At 45.3% G+C, this 19191-nt stretch overlaps 1 protein-coding gene across 1 annotated transcript in view; it reads right to left on the bottom strand.

The window, feature by feature from the left end:
• The window catches only part of LOC120051302 (nck-associated protein 5-like), a 155097-nt gene that overhangs the window by 77976 nt on the left and 57930 nt on the right, over positions 1–19191 (bottom strand). The window contains exon 4 of the mRNA XM_038998109.1: positions 9820–9883. Within this exon, the coding sequence (XP_038854037.1) occupies positions 9820–9883 (64 nt within the window). The remainder of the gene's footprint in view (positions 1–9819; positions 9884–19191) is intronic.

The raw sequence follows: 19191 nt of genomic DNA, 5'->3' as shown, positions 1-19191 counted from the left end.
ATGAATGTAAGTTGCTCTGGATAAGAGTGCCTTCTAAATGACTACAATGAACAAAACGTCATCTCTAAAAGAGAAAGACAGATTAACACTGAATGGAAAAAGTGTCCCACGCTACTGCAACACCACAACCAGGGCCATTTCCAGACAAAGAAATATATAATAAATTAAATACAAAACAATGACAAAAAAGTTTTTTCCCAAGAGGGGGGGAAACCTCTTGGCTCCTTCAGTTGTGAGCCCAGTGTGTTAGAGTTGAAGCCATCCAATAAATAACCATGTTTCACTCTAACTCTGTGACTTGGCCCAAGTTCTTCCCAACAACGGTTTTAATTCGCTGAAGCAGTTGAGCAGACCACATTAAACCCTATTCACAACTAAAACCGCCCCCAGTTCTTCAACACGACCGTAAACCCAGGGCTATTATGTGGCGCACCAGGGAGCCTCTCCATCACACGTAATGGCTGCCGTAAATAACACGCCGCGACAAGAACATAAACCCACAGTCGCAGGGCTGGTGCCAAGTTAGAGCTGGACCTAGCTGCAACCTGGGACCAAACCCAAACGAGATCCAATACCACGACTAGTTAGACCGGAGTTGAACAACTGAACATGAGTTGAAGTAATCGCTTTTGAAAGTTTAGTGACCTTTTTTGGAAACTAGACCTTTGCTCTTTCAAAAGGGATGGGTTTTCTATCATAAAATGAGCCAACTCTAACATAAACAGGTTTAAACACAGGCACAGTTCAAAAAACAAAAACATCTCAAATCAGAAAATGAAAGGTCAATTGTACTGGACTTATTGCAACTTCAATTACTTTACATCAAAAATGTGTCGACCGATTGTTCAAACACCCACACTAATTGCCTAAAGATGTTTACTGTATGTGAATATCACCTCCATATACAAAGGTCAAATTTGCCTCAAACATAATTGCAAATGACACTGTTCAGTGATTTGGCCTGCGTCCCTACAATTGTCCATTGCCCCTGCCTTTTGTTAACCACATCTACTTAAAAACACCCCAGGCACAACAACCATGCAATAAAAAAAAAAATGTTTCAACCCTAAATGGCACCCTATTCCCTACATACTACTTGATAATCTCCCTAAGGGCCGTGGTCAAAAGTAGTGCACTACATAGGGAATAGGGTGCCATTTAGGGTTGAAACATTTTTTTTTATGACCTACGTCTCCATACTAAGCCTTGCCAAGAGCTTCAATAACAACACACTTATAACAGCATACCTTATATTAAAAGCAGTCTTCTGCTTTTGCTCAATGTATAATTTCTGCCATTTAACAAGGCCCAGAACCGTTAAATCCAACTTTAAGATATCTGTACGTTGCCAGAAAATCCTAGCGAGACGTTACAGTATTTCACAGCTGAAGTATTTGCTGTCCACACTTTATATGCATTTGGCAATTGGCCTTGCCCAGTGATAGCAAGCCTGATAATTGAAAGCATACTCTAACGTGCTAAAACCAACCACTAACATTTAGCTGCAGCTAGACTAGACATTCAGTCTTTTCAAAAGGAGGATCAACTCGATGTGAGAAAAACTGTTCAGGCAATCAGTAGAAAAACTAGCATAAGCATTCTTTCTAAAGCAACATTTACTTTGATGTCTCGAGTGACTAAAAAAGGATATACCTCTGATTATGATTAGCTTGCACGGTAGTAGACTGTCTTCACTGATGTTCTTCCCTCTCTGTCCTGTAGAGGGCGATCTCTTCCTAAGAAAACTGTCACGGCCCATATTCACAAAGTGTCTCAGAGTAGGAGTGCTGGTCTAGGATCAAGTCCTACTTGTCCATATAATCTTATTAATTGTGATCTAAAAGGAAAAACTGATCCTAGAACATTTATAATACTGTACCGGGTACTTTTGTCACATTTAATGTCTCCTCCTTTACTCTTATCAGTCATATAATCTGTCAGATGAGATGCTTCATGATTCTGCTGACTCATCAAGGTTTAGCGAGTGGCTCTGCCTAGGGATTGTAGCTGGGTATTCAGGATTAACATTGAACTCGATGGGATTATCATGCTATTACCTGGGAAGGTCACGGTGGGGAAATAAGCAAGGCTAGTGATTTCATCCAAATATTACTACAGCATTGTTCAGTGAAAAGTGAAACATTGGACTGCCTAGTCAGTTGCACAACTGAATGCATTCCACCGAGATGTGTCTTCCGCATTTAACCCAACCCCTGTGAAACAAGGCATGGGATTTGGAGCTGGGTGTATGCATACGATCTATCATTAGGGAACTATATACATATGGTATAAACAGAATCATAGCTTCAAAGCATGTCTCTGTCATATTATACAGCATATGTAACTGGGCTTGATTGCTCCATGTTATAGTAACCCAGTTGCACTAGACACAGTCCTAGCATGGCTGTGTAATTCTACAGCATTGTGTTGTCATTTATTCATAAGGGACAGAAAGGGTTCTCGGTAGTGAATTACTAGACCTTCCGTAACCCCCTGATACCCCTCCATGATCCGGAGGAGATTTTAAATTAATTAGAGACGACTGCGTCTCTCAAGGCCACATTGTGCACCAGCTGCAGTCTGTGCAATGCCACATTGTGCACAAGCTGCAGTCTGTGCAATGTTATCAGTGAATAAGTGTGTATGTGTATGTGTGTGTGTGGGGGGGGGGGGGGGGGGGGGGGGGGGCTGATGGGGTGGGGAGAGAGGGTGTGTGTGTGTGTTTATGGCTGATGGGGTGAGGAGAGAGGGTGTGTGTGTGTGTGTGTGTGTGTGTGTGTGTGTGTGTGTGTGTGTGTGTGTGTGTGTGTGTGTGTGTGTGTGTGTGTGTGTGTGTGTGTGTGTGTCCCTCTCTCACTCAATAATCTCTTCATTACACAGTGCACCTCAGTATGATGCTGGCAGGCTCTCTCTGAATCAAAGGTCTGGAGGATATCTCCATGGCCCAGTACTGCAACACAAACATCAGGGATACAAAGCACCATGCAGGTTCCTCCTCCTTCATCAATAATACATGCAGTTTACTGTCTGCCTGTCTGCCTGCCAGGCTGGCAGTATATTGACCAGCCTGGATTCTGCTAGAAGAAGTGTAACAAGGGGATTTGTCTGACTGGCAAACTGTAGGCTTAACAATGTGTGTTCACTACAATGCAGAATATAGGTACTTACCTTCTATTATGACAACAACAACAACATGCTTTAAAAAGTAGCATGTCATGTAGCATTTGTTCCTGAAGTGCCTTTACTCTTTTAGCCCAATTGCATTGAAATAATAGATTTTCTAAATAACAATTTCATTTCTGGCAGGTTCTTAGCAGTAGCTCTGCTCTTGGTATGTTGAGCAGATAACAATTACCATAATATCCATATTTAAATTGCAGTATAAAATATGATTATATTCTTGAACACGGCCATTTGCTAAAAGAATACTTATCTTTGAAATACAGAGGATGGTGTAAACCGAACCTCATGCTATTCCCTAGAAATCACTGCCCTACAGATCCCTGGGGAGTCCATAAATTCAATTATCATGCAGGGCCAACCATTACATTAGAGCTTGGCTATTGCTCTCATGCAGGCAGCAACTGCAGATGTACAGCATACACACACCCCAGGATATGGTAAACCGTATGAGTGGCCCATTTATCATTGCCAAGGGACCCACACCCCCTGTCCATCCACACACAGAAAGAGAGAGAGAGAGAGAGGGAGAAAGACGGACACAAAGAGAGAGAGGCACACACACACACAACACACAGAAACGTAAACACACACACACAAACACACAGAAACGTAAACACATACACACAATCACACAGAAACGTAAGCACATACAAACACATAAACTCAGCAAAAAAAGAAATGTCCCTTTTTCAGGACCGTGTCTTGCAAAGATAATTTGTAAAAATCCAAATAACGTCACAGATCTTCATTGTAAAGGGTTTAAACACTGTTTCCCATGCTTGTTCAATGAACCATAAACAATTAATGAACAAGCACCAGTGGAACGGTCATTAAACACTAACAGCTTACAGACGGTAGGCAATTAAGGTCACAGTTATGAAAACTTAGGACACTAAAGAGGCCTTTCTACTGACTCTGAAATACACCAAAAGAAAGATGCCCAGGGTCCCTGCTCATCTGCATGAACGTGCCTTAGGCATGCTGCAAGGAGGCATGAAGACTGCAGATGTGACCAGGGCAATAAATTGCAATGTTCGTACTGTGAGATGCCTAAGACAGCGCTACAGGGAGACAGGATGGACAGCTGATTGTCCTCGCAGAGGCAGACCACGTGTAACAACACCTGCACAGGATTGGTACATCCGAACATCACACCTTGCGGACAGGTACAGGATGGCAACAACAACTCCCGAGTTACACCAGGAACGCATAATCCCTCCATCAGTACTGACTGTCTGCAATAGGCTGAGAGAGGCTGGACTGAAGGCTTGTAGGCCTGTTGTAAGGCAGGTCCTCACCAGACATCACCGGCAACAACGTCGCCTATGGGCATAAACCCACCATCGCTGGACCAGACAGGACTGGCAAAAGTACTCTACACTGACAAATCGCAGTTTTGTCTCACCAGGGGTGATGGTCGGATTCACGTTTATTGTCGAAGGACAATGCCACCAGCCATACTGCTCGTTCTGTGCGTGAGTTCCTGCAAGACAGGACTGTCAGTGTTCTGCCATGGCCAGCGAAGAGCCCGGATCTCAATCCCATTGAGCACGTCTGGGACCTGTTGGATCGGATGGTGAGGGCTAGGGCCATTCCCCCCAGAAATGACCGGGAACTTGCAGGTGCCTTGGTGGAAGAGTGGGGTAACATCTCACAGCAAGAACTGGCAAATCTGGTGCAGTCCATGAGGAGGAGATGCACTGCAGTACTTAATGCAGCTGGTGGCCACACCAGATACTGACTGTTACTTTTGATTTTGACCCCCCCCCCCCCCCCCCCCTTTGTTCAGGGACACATTATTCCATTTCTGTTAGTCACATGTCTGTGGAACTTGTTCGATTTATGTCTCAGTTGTTGAATCTCATGTTCATACAAATATTTACACGTTTGCTGAAAATAAATGCAGTTGCCAGTGAGAGGATGCTTCTTTTTTTGCTGAGTTTACACACACAAACGCACACACGCACGCACACACGCACACACGCACACACACACACACACACACACACACACACACACACACACACCCCCCAACCCCCCCACCCCACATGTTCACCATTCAGAGACTGCTGGCTCTATAGGCCTGCCTGTCTCCGCTCGTCACCCATCTCAATGTGTGAAACCACTATGGGAGAGAGGTATCCCAGTGATGGTCCCCATAGTGGTTTTGCACATTGAGATGGGTGACGAGCGGTGACAGCCATCACTGGGATCCCTCTCTCCCTGCACATGGCTGATAAGCCCCAATCTGTAGAGACAGCACCTGAGTCCCCAGCGGTCCCCTCGGTCCCCAGTCCCTCACCAGTGTCAAAGATCCTCCAAACAGCTGTCAAAGGTATCTCCATGCTGTCTCCACACAGACCTCAGTCCACCACACAGATGTCAACCATAGAAATACAAGGAAAATACTATAGAATGAAAATATACTATTATACCAGCACCATTCTAGAATAGAAGTAATGCTATTTCTAGGACTTCAACTCACTAGGCAATCCCGTTCTTTCTTTTCCCCCATTCTAGCTTATAGCTAGAATGCATAGGCACGCTTTTTAGGTGTATTATCCATTTGCCCTACTGCTCTGTATGTTTGTCCTGATCTCTTTTAAAGACTCAGATCTGTAACAGTACCTTGCATTTTCCCCATGAATTACCACTGGTGCATTTGTATCCTTTGGAGTAAATGGGACTGTTGAATTTCCTAGAATGCGATGCTGATGAGAAAATGTTTCAATCCATTTCGCTAGAGTTTCATTCAAGCATGAGCGAATCGCATGCAGTAATCAAGGAAGGAGAAATAAAGTGGTGTGTGTGTGTGTAGAGTTGCACGTGCGTGAATGTGTGTGTCGAAGAAAGCTGTACGCATCTACACTTTATTATGGGTCTATTAAGCTGTGATACCATGGTGTGCCTCAGTTGGCAAAGAAAATAAAGTGTGTTTCACACAAAGTGCAGCGTTTATTTTCCCACGTTGTTTAGACAGCCGTTTCCAGTGGTCATAATCTCAGCCAGCGTTTTAAAATGGCCCTTTCATGTACAGCCAGCACGGCCAAAGCAGCAGCATCTAGCGACCTCTCTCTCTCTCTCTCTCTCTCTCTCTCTCTCTCTCTCTCTCTCTCTCTCTCTCTCTCTCTCTCTCTCTCTCTCTCTCTCTCTCTCTCTCTCTCTCTCTCTCTCTCTCTCTCTCTCTCTCTCTCTCTCTCTCTCTCTCTCTCTCTCTCTCTCTCTCTCTCTCTCTCTCTCTCTCTCTCTCTCTCTCTCTCTCTCTCTCTCTCTCTCTCTCTCTCTCTCAGGATTCTGAATTCCAGGGGAAACCCACAGCAGTGATTGGTACTGAATGAGAGGGTTTGACTGGAGAAAGACAGGCCACGCTTGTTGGAGTGACTGGGCCTGTGTTCTGCCTTCTCTGAGCCTAAACATGACCAGTTACTAGAGCTCATCATCAAATACCTTGTGGGGGATCCAGTGTTTTTCTTCCTGACTGAGTTTGAACGGAAGGTGGCTGGGTGGGGCTGGCTGATTAAACACCCTGCAGGGCTTAAGATAATGTTTAAGCAGTACACAGCACGTTCAAGGCCTGGCAGGTAAGGCTATACCAACATCTCCTTATAACCAATAAACCAATGAATATAGGTAATGTCTATCATATAGGGACTCTGACAAAGTTATCATTGCTCTTCAGTATCTTAACCTCAACTCTCATTTTATTTTATTTTTAAATTTCACCTTTATTTAACCAGGTAGGCCAGTTGAGAGTTACACATGGGGTAAACAAACGTTACAGTCAATAACACAATAGAAAATCTGTATACAGTGTGTGCAAATGAAGTAAGGAGGTAAGGCAATAAATAGGCCATAGTGGCGAAGTAATTACAATTTAGCAATTAACACTGGAGTGATAGATGTGCAGATGGGCTGTGTACAGCTGCAGCGATCGGTAAGCTGCTCTGACAGCCGATGCTTGAAGTTAGTGAGGGAGATATAAGTCTCCAACTTCAGTGATTTTTGCAATTCGTTCCCGTCATTGGCAGCAGAGAACTGGAAGGAAAGGCGGCCAAAGGAGGTGTTGGCTTTGGGGATGACCAGTGAAATATACCTGTTGGAGAGCGTGCTACGGGAGGGTGTTGCTATGGTGACCAGTGAGCTGAGATAAGGCGGAGCTTTACCTAGCAAGGACTTATAGATGACCTGGAGCCAGTGGGTTTGGAGACGAATATGTAGCGAGAACCAGCCAACGAGAGCATACAGGTCGCAATGGTGGGTAGACCAGGGGCCGTATCAATAAAGTGTCTCAGAGTAGGAGTGCTGATTTAGTATCAGGTTTGCCTATTAGATCATAATGAATAGGATTACATGGACAGGGTGAGCAACTGATCCTAGATCAGCACTCCTATTCTGAGATGCTTGATACATACTTATTGCTTTTTACAAACTCCTGTAGTTTAAGTTCTGATAACAAACTTTAAATGCCCAATGAAGAAGGATACAGAAGTCTAAGGCCCATGTCGCTGGCAGTTGCCATGGTATTGCGTAACTGTACCCCCCCCCCCCCCGCCCCAATTTAAAACACTAGCTACAGTTAAGGCTTGTTACTCAGTTGTATTACGACACAAAGGGAACCAGGAAGTATACAATTACGTGCAAAATCATAAAGACTTCATATTGCATTCTTTCCCTACACAATACAATCAATACACTGTGACCTAACGTGTCCCAGAGGAGGTAGTCAGTCTCTCTCTCTCTCGGTCTCTCTCTCTCTCTTGCACGCTGAAGGCAGAGAAGAGAGCATAACTAGTTAAGGAGGAGGCATCAGACCCTGGAGGGTCAGAGACGCACACTTCAAAGTCTACAGCATTTAATCTGTCGTCCTCTGGAGGCAGTGTGTGTGCGCGTGTGTCTGCCGGTATCTGTATATCATTACGTGTCTGTGTGTGTGAGGAGGTTACTCTTAGGGGCAGAGTGCCTCTAGTTCACCCTGCCATCACATTAACAATTATCTCCCTGATGCAGCCCTCTCTTTCGATTTCTATTACAGACCCTAAAGAGCATGCCTGAGCTCCCAGAGGAGAGGAGCATCTCCCAGGCATGTGTGTGTGAGAGGGGGTACTCCAGGAGGGATAATCCCAATTTCAAATGGAGCTCAGAGACACACACACCCCACATTCTTCTTTTACCACTCCCTTCCCCTCCTCCTGTCTGGCACAGATAAATCATCCCTCTTTCACCCCCCTTCCTCACACACACACCCGGAGTTGTAATTAGCATGGCATCCACTCTCATGACTCGAAGAAGCAGTACTCAGAGAAAGCCACACACAGCCAGGCAGTAGATATCTCCCTCCTAGCTCTTCACTAAGGTCAGAGGCTGATCAGTCTCTTAGTCCGACTGACTACAGTACGAGGTGCTGACACGCAGAGTTTCCCAATGAGATAAGAGCTGTGTGTGAACGTCCTTCTCTTGTGCTGCGACTGTATGGAATTGGCTACAGTGAGCCTCAACGTGACTCTGCATGGTCACACACGACCTTGTCGACGGCTACAGCATACCTCAGGAACCGCAATGCGGAAGTAGGTCGTTCTCCACATTCACAAACTAACACCCAAGTGTTTTCCAAAGACTCCATGGTAAAACGTCACTGCCTCAGTGGGGTGCTTCCAGGAAACATTTCTCTTACAATCTATATCTATACGTCATTTAGCAGATGCTTTTATCCAGAGCAACTTAGTAAGTGCATACATTTTCATACTGGTCCGAGTCTACAACCCTAGCATTGCAAGCACCATGCTCTACCAACTGAGCCATACAGGACCATCTATACAAAGAAGGCTATGTACAGTATGCGGTCATTGTCATGATGCGTATGCTAGCGACTCTATTCAGTATGTAAGTGTGTTGTTACGAGCCCAGGCTGTTAACTCGGTATTCTCAGGAGGACTTCTAGAACGCTCGAGACCACTACTACTAAAGCATTGTAGATATGGCTATCCTAGAGTATGTAAATCTCAAGTCTGCTTTAGGCTTGCTGCCGTAGCGCTCTTCTATGAAGCTATTTGGGGCTGTAATGAATTTACCGGGGTTCTAAAGTTGTAAACAGCTGAGTCCAAGGCCGTGGTCAGCTGGTATCTGCTCTGTCACACTGTCGGTCCCCTCTCTCCGAGCCCTACCTCACGCCCTCCGCGTCCGCACGTCTGGCTCACTGGTCTGCTTTCCCCTTGTTATACAACCACTGTGTGTGTATGTGTGTGTGTGTGTGCGCTTATGCGTTACATTTGACGTTATCCCTGAAATCTGCTGCACTAATGTCCCATAATATGGGTTGATAATACCATGGCGATGGGAGCAAGACCTAGAATTGCCATCCAGAAAAGGGTTGCAGGACCCAACGTAAATATATATGTTTTTGGTTGAGGGAAGTTATCAGTTCAGTGACCTTGGTCGATGACCGAGCAGGACTGGCATGCCTACAACTGTTGGCTGTGGGTTTAAGGCTGATAATGTGTGTGTGTGTGTGTGTGTGTGTGTGTGTGTGTGTGTGTGTGTGTGTGTGTGTGTGTGTGTGTGTGTGTGTGTGTGTGTGTGTGTGTGTGTGTGTGTGTGTGTGTGTGTGTGTGTGTGTGTGTAAGACAGCATCAACAGTACCATTGTTCCTTCGCTTTTGCTTCGTGCGACTTCCCTCTGCAGGCGAGCCACGGCCAGCTTCTCCCTGAACAAAAGAAAGAGCGAGAGAGAGAGAAGGACGGAAAGAAAGAGAACGAGAGAGAGGGAGAGAAAGGGAAAGAGAGAGAGCGAGAGGAGAGAAAGAGCGAGAGAGAGAGAGAGAGCGAGAGAGAACAAGAGACGAGTGAATAGCTGATGCTTTTTCATTGGGACACAGTCAGGCAGGTCTGTCACCTCTCTCTGTCAGTGATCCATGCACTGTGCTCTTCCAAACAACTAGCTAACAGCACTGTAGTTTACCAACACGTCAACAAACAACAAACAGAAAGGGTATAGGGGGCAGCAACTAGACACGACACACTCAACAGAGACACACTAGCCTACGCCTTGATAAAAAATAGCACACAAAAAGCACGAAAAGAATTCCACATTGACAACCATAAACATCCACTCAGTCAGAGAGATACAGCGTCTAGCGTTCTATTTCTATGAAAACTGTGTAACACACAAACCCCCCACTCTCACGTGAGCTCAGTCATTTTGCTAATGAGAGAAAGTGGCGCGCTCATGTACTGGCACTGATAACGATGGCCTCTTTAGAGCTTTTCCCAAGGTATCACTGCCTGACTGACTAACAGTTCTCTCGGCCAGGCATGCCTTCCATATTAACAACATACCGTAACATGTTTGAAAGCTACAGACAAGAGGAATTGTACTGCTGTGGTTTCAATGCCAGCCAGCCACCATCACTTTGTTAGCCCACAAAACAACGCTTAGTAATCCATATTACTGGTAGCTACCTGTCTGGAACCAACAGACAAGACAACTCCTCTAGGCCAGGAATACCTTCCATATTAGCAACCTATCTGAAGGCAAGAAACAAGAAGAGGTACTGTAATGCTGTGGTTTCATTGCCCACCAGCCACCATTGTTAGCCCACAAAATAACTCTTAGCATTAGTAATAGGGCAATTTCACAGCATCGGAATTGCGCTGAGACGCCAACAAAGAGTTTCTTCTTTGACTTACCTGGGGAAAGTCCTGCGTAAAAAGACTACTAAGGTAGAAGCTATAGAGTAGTAGATGAATACAGATATAGTAGAATATGGATGGTGAAGTCCCCACTGAATTAGCAGTTTGTAGGACACTACTCGCTGACACTAGCTAAGAAAGTTCTGGTTTGTGTGTCATCCAACTGCTGTGTGTGAGGAAAGGGAAAGAGAGACATATTCACTTACGCAAAGCCTTGGCACGCTGACTGATTGAGAAACAGTGACGCTGTGAATCCGACCGGAAATTGATGCTATGAATCTGAGCATAAGTTGACCTGCCCTATAAAAACACGCAAACACAAATGTGCACACACACACACACACACACACACACACACACACACACACACACACACACACACACACACACACACACACACACACACACACACACACACACACACACACACACACACACACCTGTCCCCATGTGATCCTACACGCTACACCTGAAACTGAAACACATGGCAACACACTCCCGCTCCAGTTGCACACTCCTGTTAGTAACCATTCCAGTTACTGTGTGTGTGTGTGTGTGAGTGTGTGGGCGTGTGCTGTGTCACCTTGCGAGAAACACCTGAACTTCTGTAACTCGTCACCACATCTACACTGTTTTCCTAACTGGCAACTCATGACATACCCTGCTGCTACTGTTTATTATCTATCCTGTTGCCTAGTAACCTTACCCCTACCCATATACATATCTACCTCTATTACCTCATAGCCCTGCATATCGACTCGGTACTGGTACCACGTGTATATAGCCAAGTTATCGTTACTCATTGTGTATTTATTCCTTATGTTGTTATCTTTCTATCATTATAATTGTTTCTCTCTGCATTGTAGGGAAGTAATCATTTCCCTGGTAATCTACACCTGTTGTTTATTAAGCAAGTCTTTGTCAGGTCTGCGAGCAAGACATGTAAGGGGTTAAGTTTCAGGCCACTTATTCACAGACATGTTACAGGGGGCAGGAAACTTGAGCTAACTGCGCCCGTTGAGAAAACCACTGCCAAAAATAGAGCCATTTGACATTCTGTGTTAAACATAATTACAGTAATTGGTACATTTTTAACAGGCAGTCAAAACAATATTTCAACATGGCAACATTTGACTCCAATTTCAGCCCTGAGAATGTGGAGGGGTGGTATTTGAATAGGATCATGTAAGTAAGGGCTGGAGGTAAAAAACGGCCTGGGTAATAGACGACCCATTTTGCATATTTGATCCTGGCATCATGTGGCATCTGCATTTCAACTACATCCAAGTTAGCCCATTCTGCTGATCTGTTTATCTGGGAACGGCTAGGCTCGCCTGTCCATGACCAGCGTAAACCTACCTCTCAAAAGAGAAACAGAACGAGAGTCAGTCCTAAAAGCTACAATGACAAACATTCCAGATATCAGAACTCATCCTCCTTGAGTTGTGATAGGTGGTTATAAATATAAGGCTCTGTTCCCATATGCCACACTGGCATACAGTACCACTTACTAGAATGTATGGGGCGTGTGTTCTAATTAAATGGTATGGTAGTATGGAATTGGAACATGGCCAAGATGTGTTCCAATGCTCTGATCCCATGTTTGATCGAACAGGAAGTGGAAAGGAAGCACGCTGTGTGCTCAAACAGCTAGCTGTCCACAGTTGACCATGTCTTTGTGAATCTTTTCATCTCAATACTTAATTGAAACCCCAGCTGCATCCAAACCCTCCTCCCTTCATCCCTGCGTTTTTTCCCCCTGCTCTTTGAACACAGTTAGGGGGCTTTGGGAGCGAGTGGATTCCAACGGCAGCGACGGGCAGACAGATCGGGGTTGGCACCTCGCTGGCCTCCAGCAGTTCCCAGTCTCCTGGATTCACCTGGCACTGCCTGCACCAGTGCTCAGTCCATACCCACAGTCTGCCCACAATATATCCACCACGAGCAGTTGGGCCAGTGGAGAGCAGGAACGCAGCTTGACTAGCTCCACGCTTCAGTGAAGCAGGCCCAACCACCTAACACCCCCCCCCCCCCCCCCCCCCCCCCCCCCCCGCGGACGCCCCACTGCTTCCCACACCTCGCACAAGCTGCTGCAGCGAAGGGCAATGGGCCAAGGACCAGGGAGGGCCAAGCTCTGCCCCCAGGCTGACACCACGGGCAGGGCAGGGGCAAGGGAGGGCGCCCCAACCATCCCATATCCCACATGCCATCTCATCGCTCGCCCTATAGGTACTTTTGGTAATATGTACTGACAGTATGAACGTTAAGCCAAAAAACGACATTTGATTGGTTACTGCAGAGTATTGGACCAGAACTATACTGAAACCTTATTAATCAGGCTCCATATGTTTCTGAACTAGATCTGTCACATCTAGTTCTGATCCAGGATCAGCTGTCAGTTGTCCACCCATCCACATGATACTTATTGGTCTTTTCCTCATTGGGATGTTGTTATTCAGGCACAATCACAGCAACATCACCTTCCTTTAGGTTTCGTTTGACAGCCTAGAATGATCCAAGGCGAGGCGAGGAAAGGTGTGTGTACGAACACAGATCAAATCAGCCCTGTTTCCCCAGACATTCTCCCACATTCTCCAGGCTAACCAATCTTCACCATCTCTGGATTGTTTTCGTCGTCACGTGACAGACAACGAGCGCGGCTGCTTAGGCGTCGGAGCATCCCAGCGTGCAAAGACATGATCTGGCGAGGGGCGGGAGGATCAATCATTCTCCGGGAGATGTTATTTGCCAACCTGAGCTGACACGTTTGCCCCAAGACATGCTTTGAAATGCATTGTGGGAGGCAGCTCGTTGTGTTGCGTTTTTTTCTTTTATCCTCATTGTTCCATTGTCAACCATTGTCCCTTGTGTGAGGTTGTGTGGTTTAAGTCTATTTAGTCAAGTCTAAGTTTGTCTGATGAGGACAGATGGGAATATACAAAGAAAATAGTTATCCTTGTTCATAATACTTAGGGTTACTCTGTAGTCCAAACTACACATGCATACACTGGCAAGCCAACCCTACCTCTCTGTCCTATCAAAACCATTGCCGCAACGCTACTGCGTACGTAACAATGACAAAATGACATACTGCCTTCAGGTAGCCTAGCGTTTAGAGCACTGGGCCAGTAACCGAAAGGTCGCTGGTTCAAACGCCCGAGCAGACAAGGTGAAAAATCTGTCGATGTGCCCTTGAGCAAGGCACTTAACCCTCATTTGCTCCAGGGGTGAAGTACTACTATGGCTGACCCTGTAAAACAACATATTTCACTGCAGCTATCCGGTGTATGTGACAATAGAACATCGTCCATGGTTGTACGCTACAAATAGTCATGCCGGGGAAGAATTTGGCTAAAACAGGAAATCGACCTCACCATCCACTACATAATAATGAAAACTAATCTCCAGCTATGCCAGCTCTCACAGACTATACTCTAAACACACCACTCTGGGAAAAGGATGCCTGAATAAAATAGCCCTCCGTTAGTGTTAATACAAGGCTTACATAAGCAAACGGAACATCTAAACCATGACGTTATCTCGATCTGAGTAAACAAATGTACACAGAGGGAAGTGGATGGGAAGCATAAATGTTTGGATGATGATGAGTCCCCATGCATTTATGTATTAGCGCTGGCTAGTTCCACGCTGTTTTAACTCTGCAGGTGAACAAATCTGGTGTGTGTGTGTGTGTGTGTGTGTGTGTGTGTGTGTGTGTGTGTGTGTGTGTGTGTGTGTGTGTGTGTGTGTGTGTGTGTGTGTGTGTGTGTGTGTGTGTGTGTGTGTGTGTGTGTGTGTGTGTGTGTGTGTGTGTGTGTGTGTTTGGAGAGACCTTGCTGGTTGCCTCTCTTTTTCCTTCCATGGAGTGTCAAGCCAATGAGTTTGTTCTGGCGCTTATTAAGTTATGGCATCCATTAGAAAGCAATCATGGCTAATGCCCCCGTGTGTGTGTGTGTATGCAGGTGCATCTACGCACATGTATGTTATGCAGTTACAGCCATGTCACTAGAAAACGTCCCCCCTTAGCACTGAGAGGCAGAGAGAGGCTGCTACATCTACCACCCACATCTGGGGGTCTGACCTCTGGTACCCTGTCCAGACCTGGGCTACACGGGAGAACAGCGGGAGGTTGGAGCCATATGTTATCACCTCACACACACCCATGAAATGAGGAGGTCAGATGGCCAATGAGTGTTACCACACCGCATGCATCAATAATGGAGGACATGAAACATGATGAGGTTTCTTTGGAAACACACAAAGAACACCTCTATATCTATCGTTGGGAAGCTATACGTTTTGGATAAGAATGGCTCCATCTTTTTAGACATTTTAACACTTTATAAATTATGGAAAACCTTGATAGAGAATAGCCAGTGAACGAACCATGAACCTTTTCAGAGGCAGAGACATATTTTACAAAATACAGTAGGAAAAGTTCAAATGGGATGATGTTCACATATTATATGCTTTGCCAATTGCCTTATCTTCTGAAATTACAACACATATGTTCACACATTCATTTCCACACAATAAGAAAACCCAAGGATCTTTAGCTCATATTACCCGTCAACGATCAGTAACAGTCACACAAACCACTAATCCTCTGTCCAATGACAGCTATGGCAAATTTTGCTCTGAAGCCTTGGGTCTGACAGGGTTTAGAATGTTCCTAGCGAGCAAGGATCCCCCCCCCACACACACACACACACACACCTCCCCCCGTCTCTCTAAACATTTTCTCATTGGGCATGTCACGGCTGACCTCGATTGTTTCTAAACCACATCAGCCACAGTCAGAAGCATTCCACCTCAGACGGAACGAAACACTCCGACAGAACAGATGTACTCTGAAATGGCCTCCGATACCCCGACATCACACGACAGTTCACAGACAGAATACAGACAGTCGGCTCAGGCACGATGAATGGAGATTCTGAATCATCAGTCACAAATCACTGCAGGTGTTCAGTGTTGGAACCAGACGCAAACGTGCACAGATACACACACACACACGTATGCATGCATGCACACAAACATACACGCACACCACACACTGTGGGGTATTTTCACCATCTATGTCAAACCCCAGTTATTCAGGTATACACTCATGTTCCGATGTGTAATCATGTGTGTATCACTCCTATAGTTGTCTTCATCTGTCCATTCCTTTCCCCATGGAGCCAGTGTTGATGTCACACTGACCAACACGTGACAACAACCATCACAAGCTTTTCATTCGCTCTGCAGTAGGCCCTTCAAAATGCACTGACTGCCTCTCAATATGGGGGGACTCACTCTTAAGCCTCACACACACACACACACACACTCCATACCCCATTATGGCTGTTTACTGCTGACTCATCCAGGCTAGTTTTAAAGGCCACCCCTGGTCCCTTTTTACTCATTGTGAATGGGAAGCCATCGACCATCGTTTCAGAGGCAGCGCAAACACTGTCCCCTTTTACAGCAGCAGACAAACAAGTCATTCCTCTAGAATAGACACAAAGGTACGGGTAAACACTGGCTCTCGTTCTCTCAAGGGTCCCTGGTCTCCCTGGAGAGGCCATTACAACGTGTTAGCTATGTCACACACTGACACACACATACGGATGTGGACACACACCTACACCCACACCCACACACACACACACACACACACACACACACACACACACACACACACACACCTACATCTCTATGTAAGAGAGCGCCAGGTACCAGCAGCCAATACAGTTCTGACCCCACTGAGCCAAATAAAAAGAAAAGAAACGGCAAGTGGATGAGGTCTGCTTGTTTCTCCCACAATTATCCTGTGATTTACGATTGGGATAGATGGGAGCTGAAGTTTGTTGACATTCCCGAGGCTCGGTTAACCTCAATCTGAAGCCATGGGCCGGTGTGTAACTCAAAGTGCTGATTTAGGATCAGTTTCGCCTTTTATATCACAATGAATAAGATGACATCGACAGGGGGATCCTACATCAGCACTCCAACTGAGAGGCTTGATAAATACGCTCCAGTTCATTCCCAACAAATGTCATACATGGTTTTGTTTCCCGAAAAGGGCATCTTTAAATCGTGTGAAAAGATCAATCAAGAGATGTTACTAGAATGGTTTGACACCTGTCCTTGGTTAAGAATGATGATGGAAGCTTATGTTTCCAGGTTTTAACAATAAAGAAAGCATTTTCTTCAAAAGTAGATGAATGCTTGTCACATATCCTGTCATCTTCTCCATCCTCCATCTTGGACTGTGAGGCTGCAACAGTATACTGTTCACATTGTAGCTTTTCTCATCACAATTTTGTTGGATAAAGTATGAAGCTTCGATGCCAAAAAAACTCTCAAATGACGGCAGACACATCAATCTTCTCATAAAGAGTTTGCATGTGAAACTTATGGCCCAGTTACTGCTGAAAGCATACTGCTTAAAACTAGTCTTAAAGTCTTAAAACTAAATCCAATGTGGGGTGTTTCCAACTAACTTTTATGTCCACCGGTTTTGTCTCTTAAACTTAATCCTTAGTGGACACATGTATCAAAGGGATAGATGCCAACACAATCAAAGATTAAGGTTATATTTAAAGAGGCACAACAACCAGAGTTCTACAAGCCTGTGTTCCAAGAATCTGTCATTGCATAAAGACTCTGTTGAGAAATATAATCCATGGCTTTATTTTGTGGGCCAAACCTGATTGGCAATCCTTGGAATTTAGCAGTTAGTGACTGGAATAATGTCCTGCTAAAATGTTCACCTTGGAGAACTCCCGTAGAGCGAACCCAGTCGTTTTAAACCACAAGAATGTGGCGTTTTAATGGCATAATTTAACAGGGTAATACTGTACTTTGTCACTAAAGGCAAAGGAGTAATCAGATTCCACCAACACCATCCATTGACAGTTACCACAGAAAACCCTTTTATTGCCTATAAATGGTGTTGGGGTATTAACTTTTAATGTTGCTTTTGAGTGGGACACTAGATTCAGAAGGCAGTCAACCACAACATGACAAGGATTTAACAGTCTTTCACATTTGAAATATGTCTTTCACATTTGAAATATGTCTTTCACATTTGAAACTATGTTGGCAATCGCTGCGACTATAGAACAAATACATTCATATAGCCTACACAGCTGTCAAACTGAAATCTTGCTAATCTCAAAATGACTGAGCTATCCATCAGAGACAAGGCATTTGCCTTGCCCCATTTTCAACAGGGCAACTTAGACAGACTTAGACCGAAACAGGCTCATACTGGCTTGTCCCATGTCGGAGAGCCCTCCAAAGACCTCTGCTGTTTTTAGAGTTTCCCACGTGCTGTTCTTAGCTAGATAAATGTGTAGCGGGACTATGGGAGGAATGCATTCACTGCTGCTCTTAATTGATGTGAGTGGTCGTCAGCAGCAGTAGAGACTGTCTAAACAGAGCCAGGGGTTAGAGAGGGGAGAGGAACTCAGGACTCACACTCAGGCCTCACACACCACTACTGCTTTATGGGCGCCTCTGGGTCTCCCCACTGTGTGTGTGTGTGTGTGTGTGTGTGTGTGTGTGTGTGTGTGTGTGTGTGTGTGTGTGTGTGTGTGTGTGTGTGTGTGTGTGTGTGTGTGTGTGTGTGTGTGTGTGTGTGTGTGTGTGTGTGCCTGTGCGTGCGGTGTTGTTCATGCTCATTTAAGTGTGTGTTTGCATGTGTGCGAGTGTGTCCAACCCCAGTGCTGGACAGCACAGGGCGGGAGATAGACTGGCCTCTGGGGAATTGGGTCCTCTTCCCAAATGAAACGAGTCTGGCTGCAAATGAGGTGGACACACTGGGGCTGGCCATTGAACAGGAGAACATTCCTCAGCAATTCATTTTGACCTGAACCCAGTATACTAGCTGGGTCGATGAATGGAAGAGGGCAAGGAGGGGAGAGAGGGGGAGGAGAGAGAAGATAGTGAGAAGAGAGAGAGGGAGAGGACTAAAAGCATAATATTTGATGAGAGGATGGCAGTAACCGGTTGTGATCCCTGCATGCTTACTGCCAGCGGCTTGTCTGTCAACAAGCTGACTGTCCATGTAGACATTTGGATTACATGCAAAGTGGTTGGCAGGACATTGTGAGTGGATAATATGTTGTGCCACCACATCACTGGTTGGACTGGCATGACAACATTTACAGTACTTCCACTGAAATATCAACTTTCAACATATTGTTTCATCTGAAAGTAAACTCTTAGTGGGATTATAACAAATAGGACATTTACACAACCAATCCAGTGACTCCACAATACATTTGTCACACAAAAACACACTATAAACTGGCTCCATATACTGTAGATTACA

Source organism: Salvelinus namaycush, chromosome 7 (assembly GCF_016432855.1).
Source record: "Salvelinus namaycush isolate Seneca chromosome 7, SaNama_1.0, whole genome shotgun sequence".
In the NCBI taxonomy this organism is placed as follows: Eukaryota; Metazoa; Chordata; class Actinopteri; order Salmoniformes; family Salmonidae; genus Salvelinus; species Salvelinus namaycush.
The sequence above is the reverse complement of the archived record's forward strand: the minus strand, read 5'-3'. Positions and strand labels throughout refer to the sequence as shown.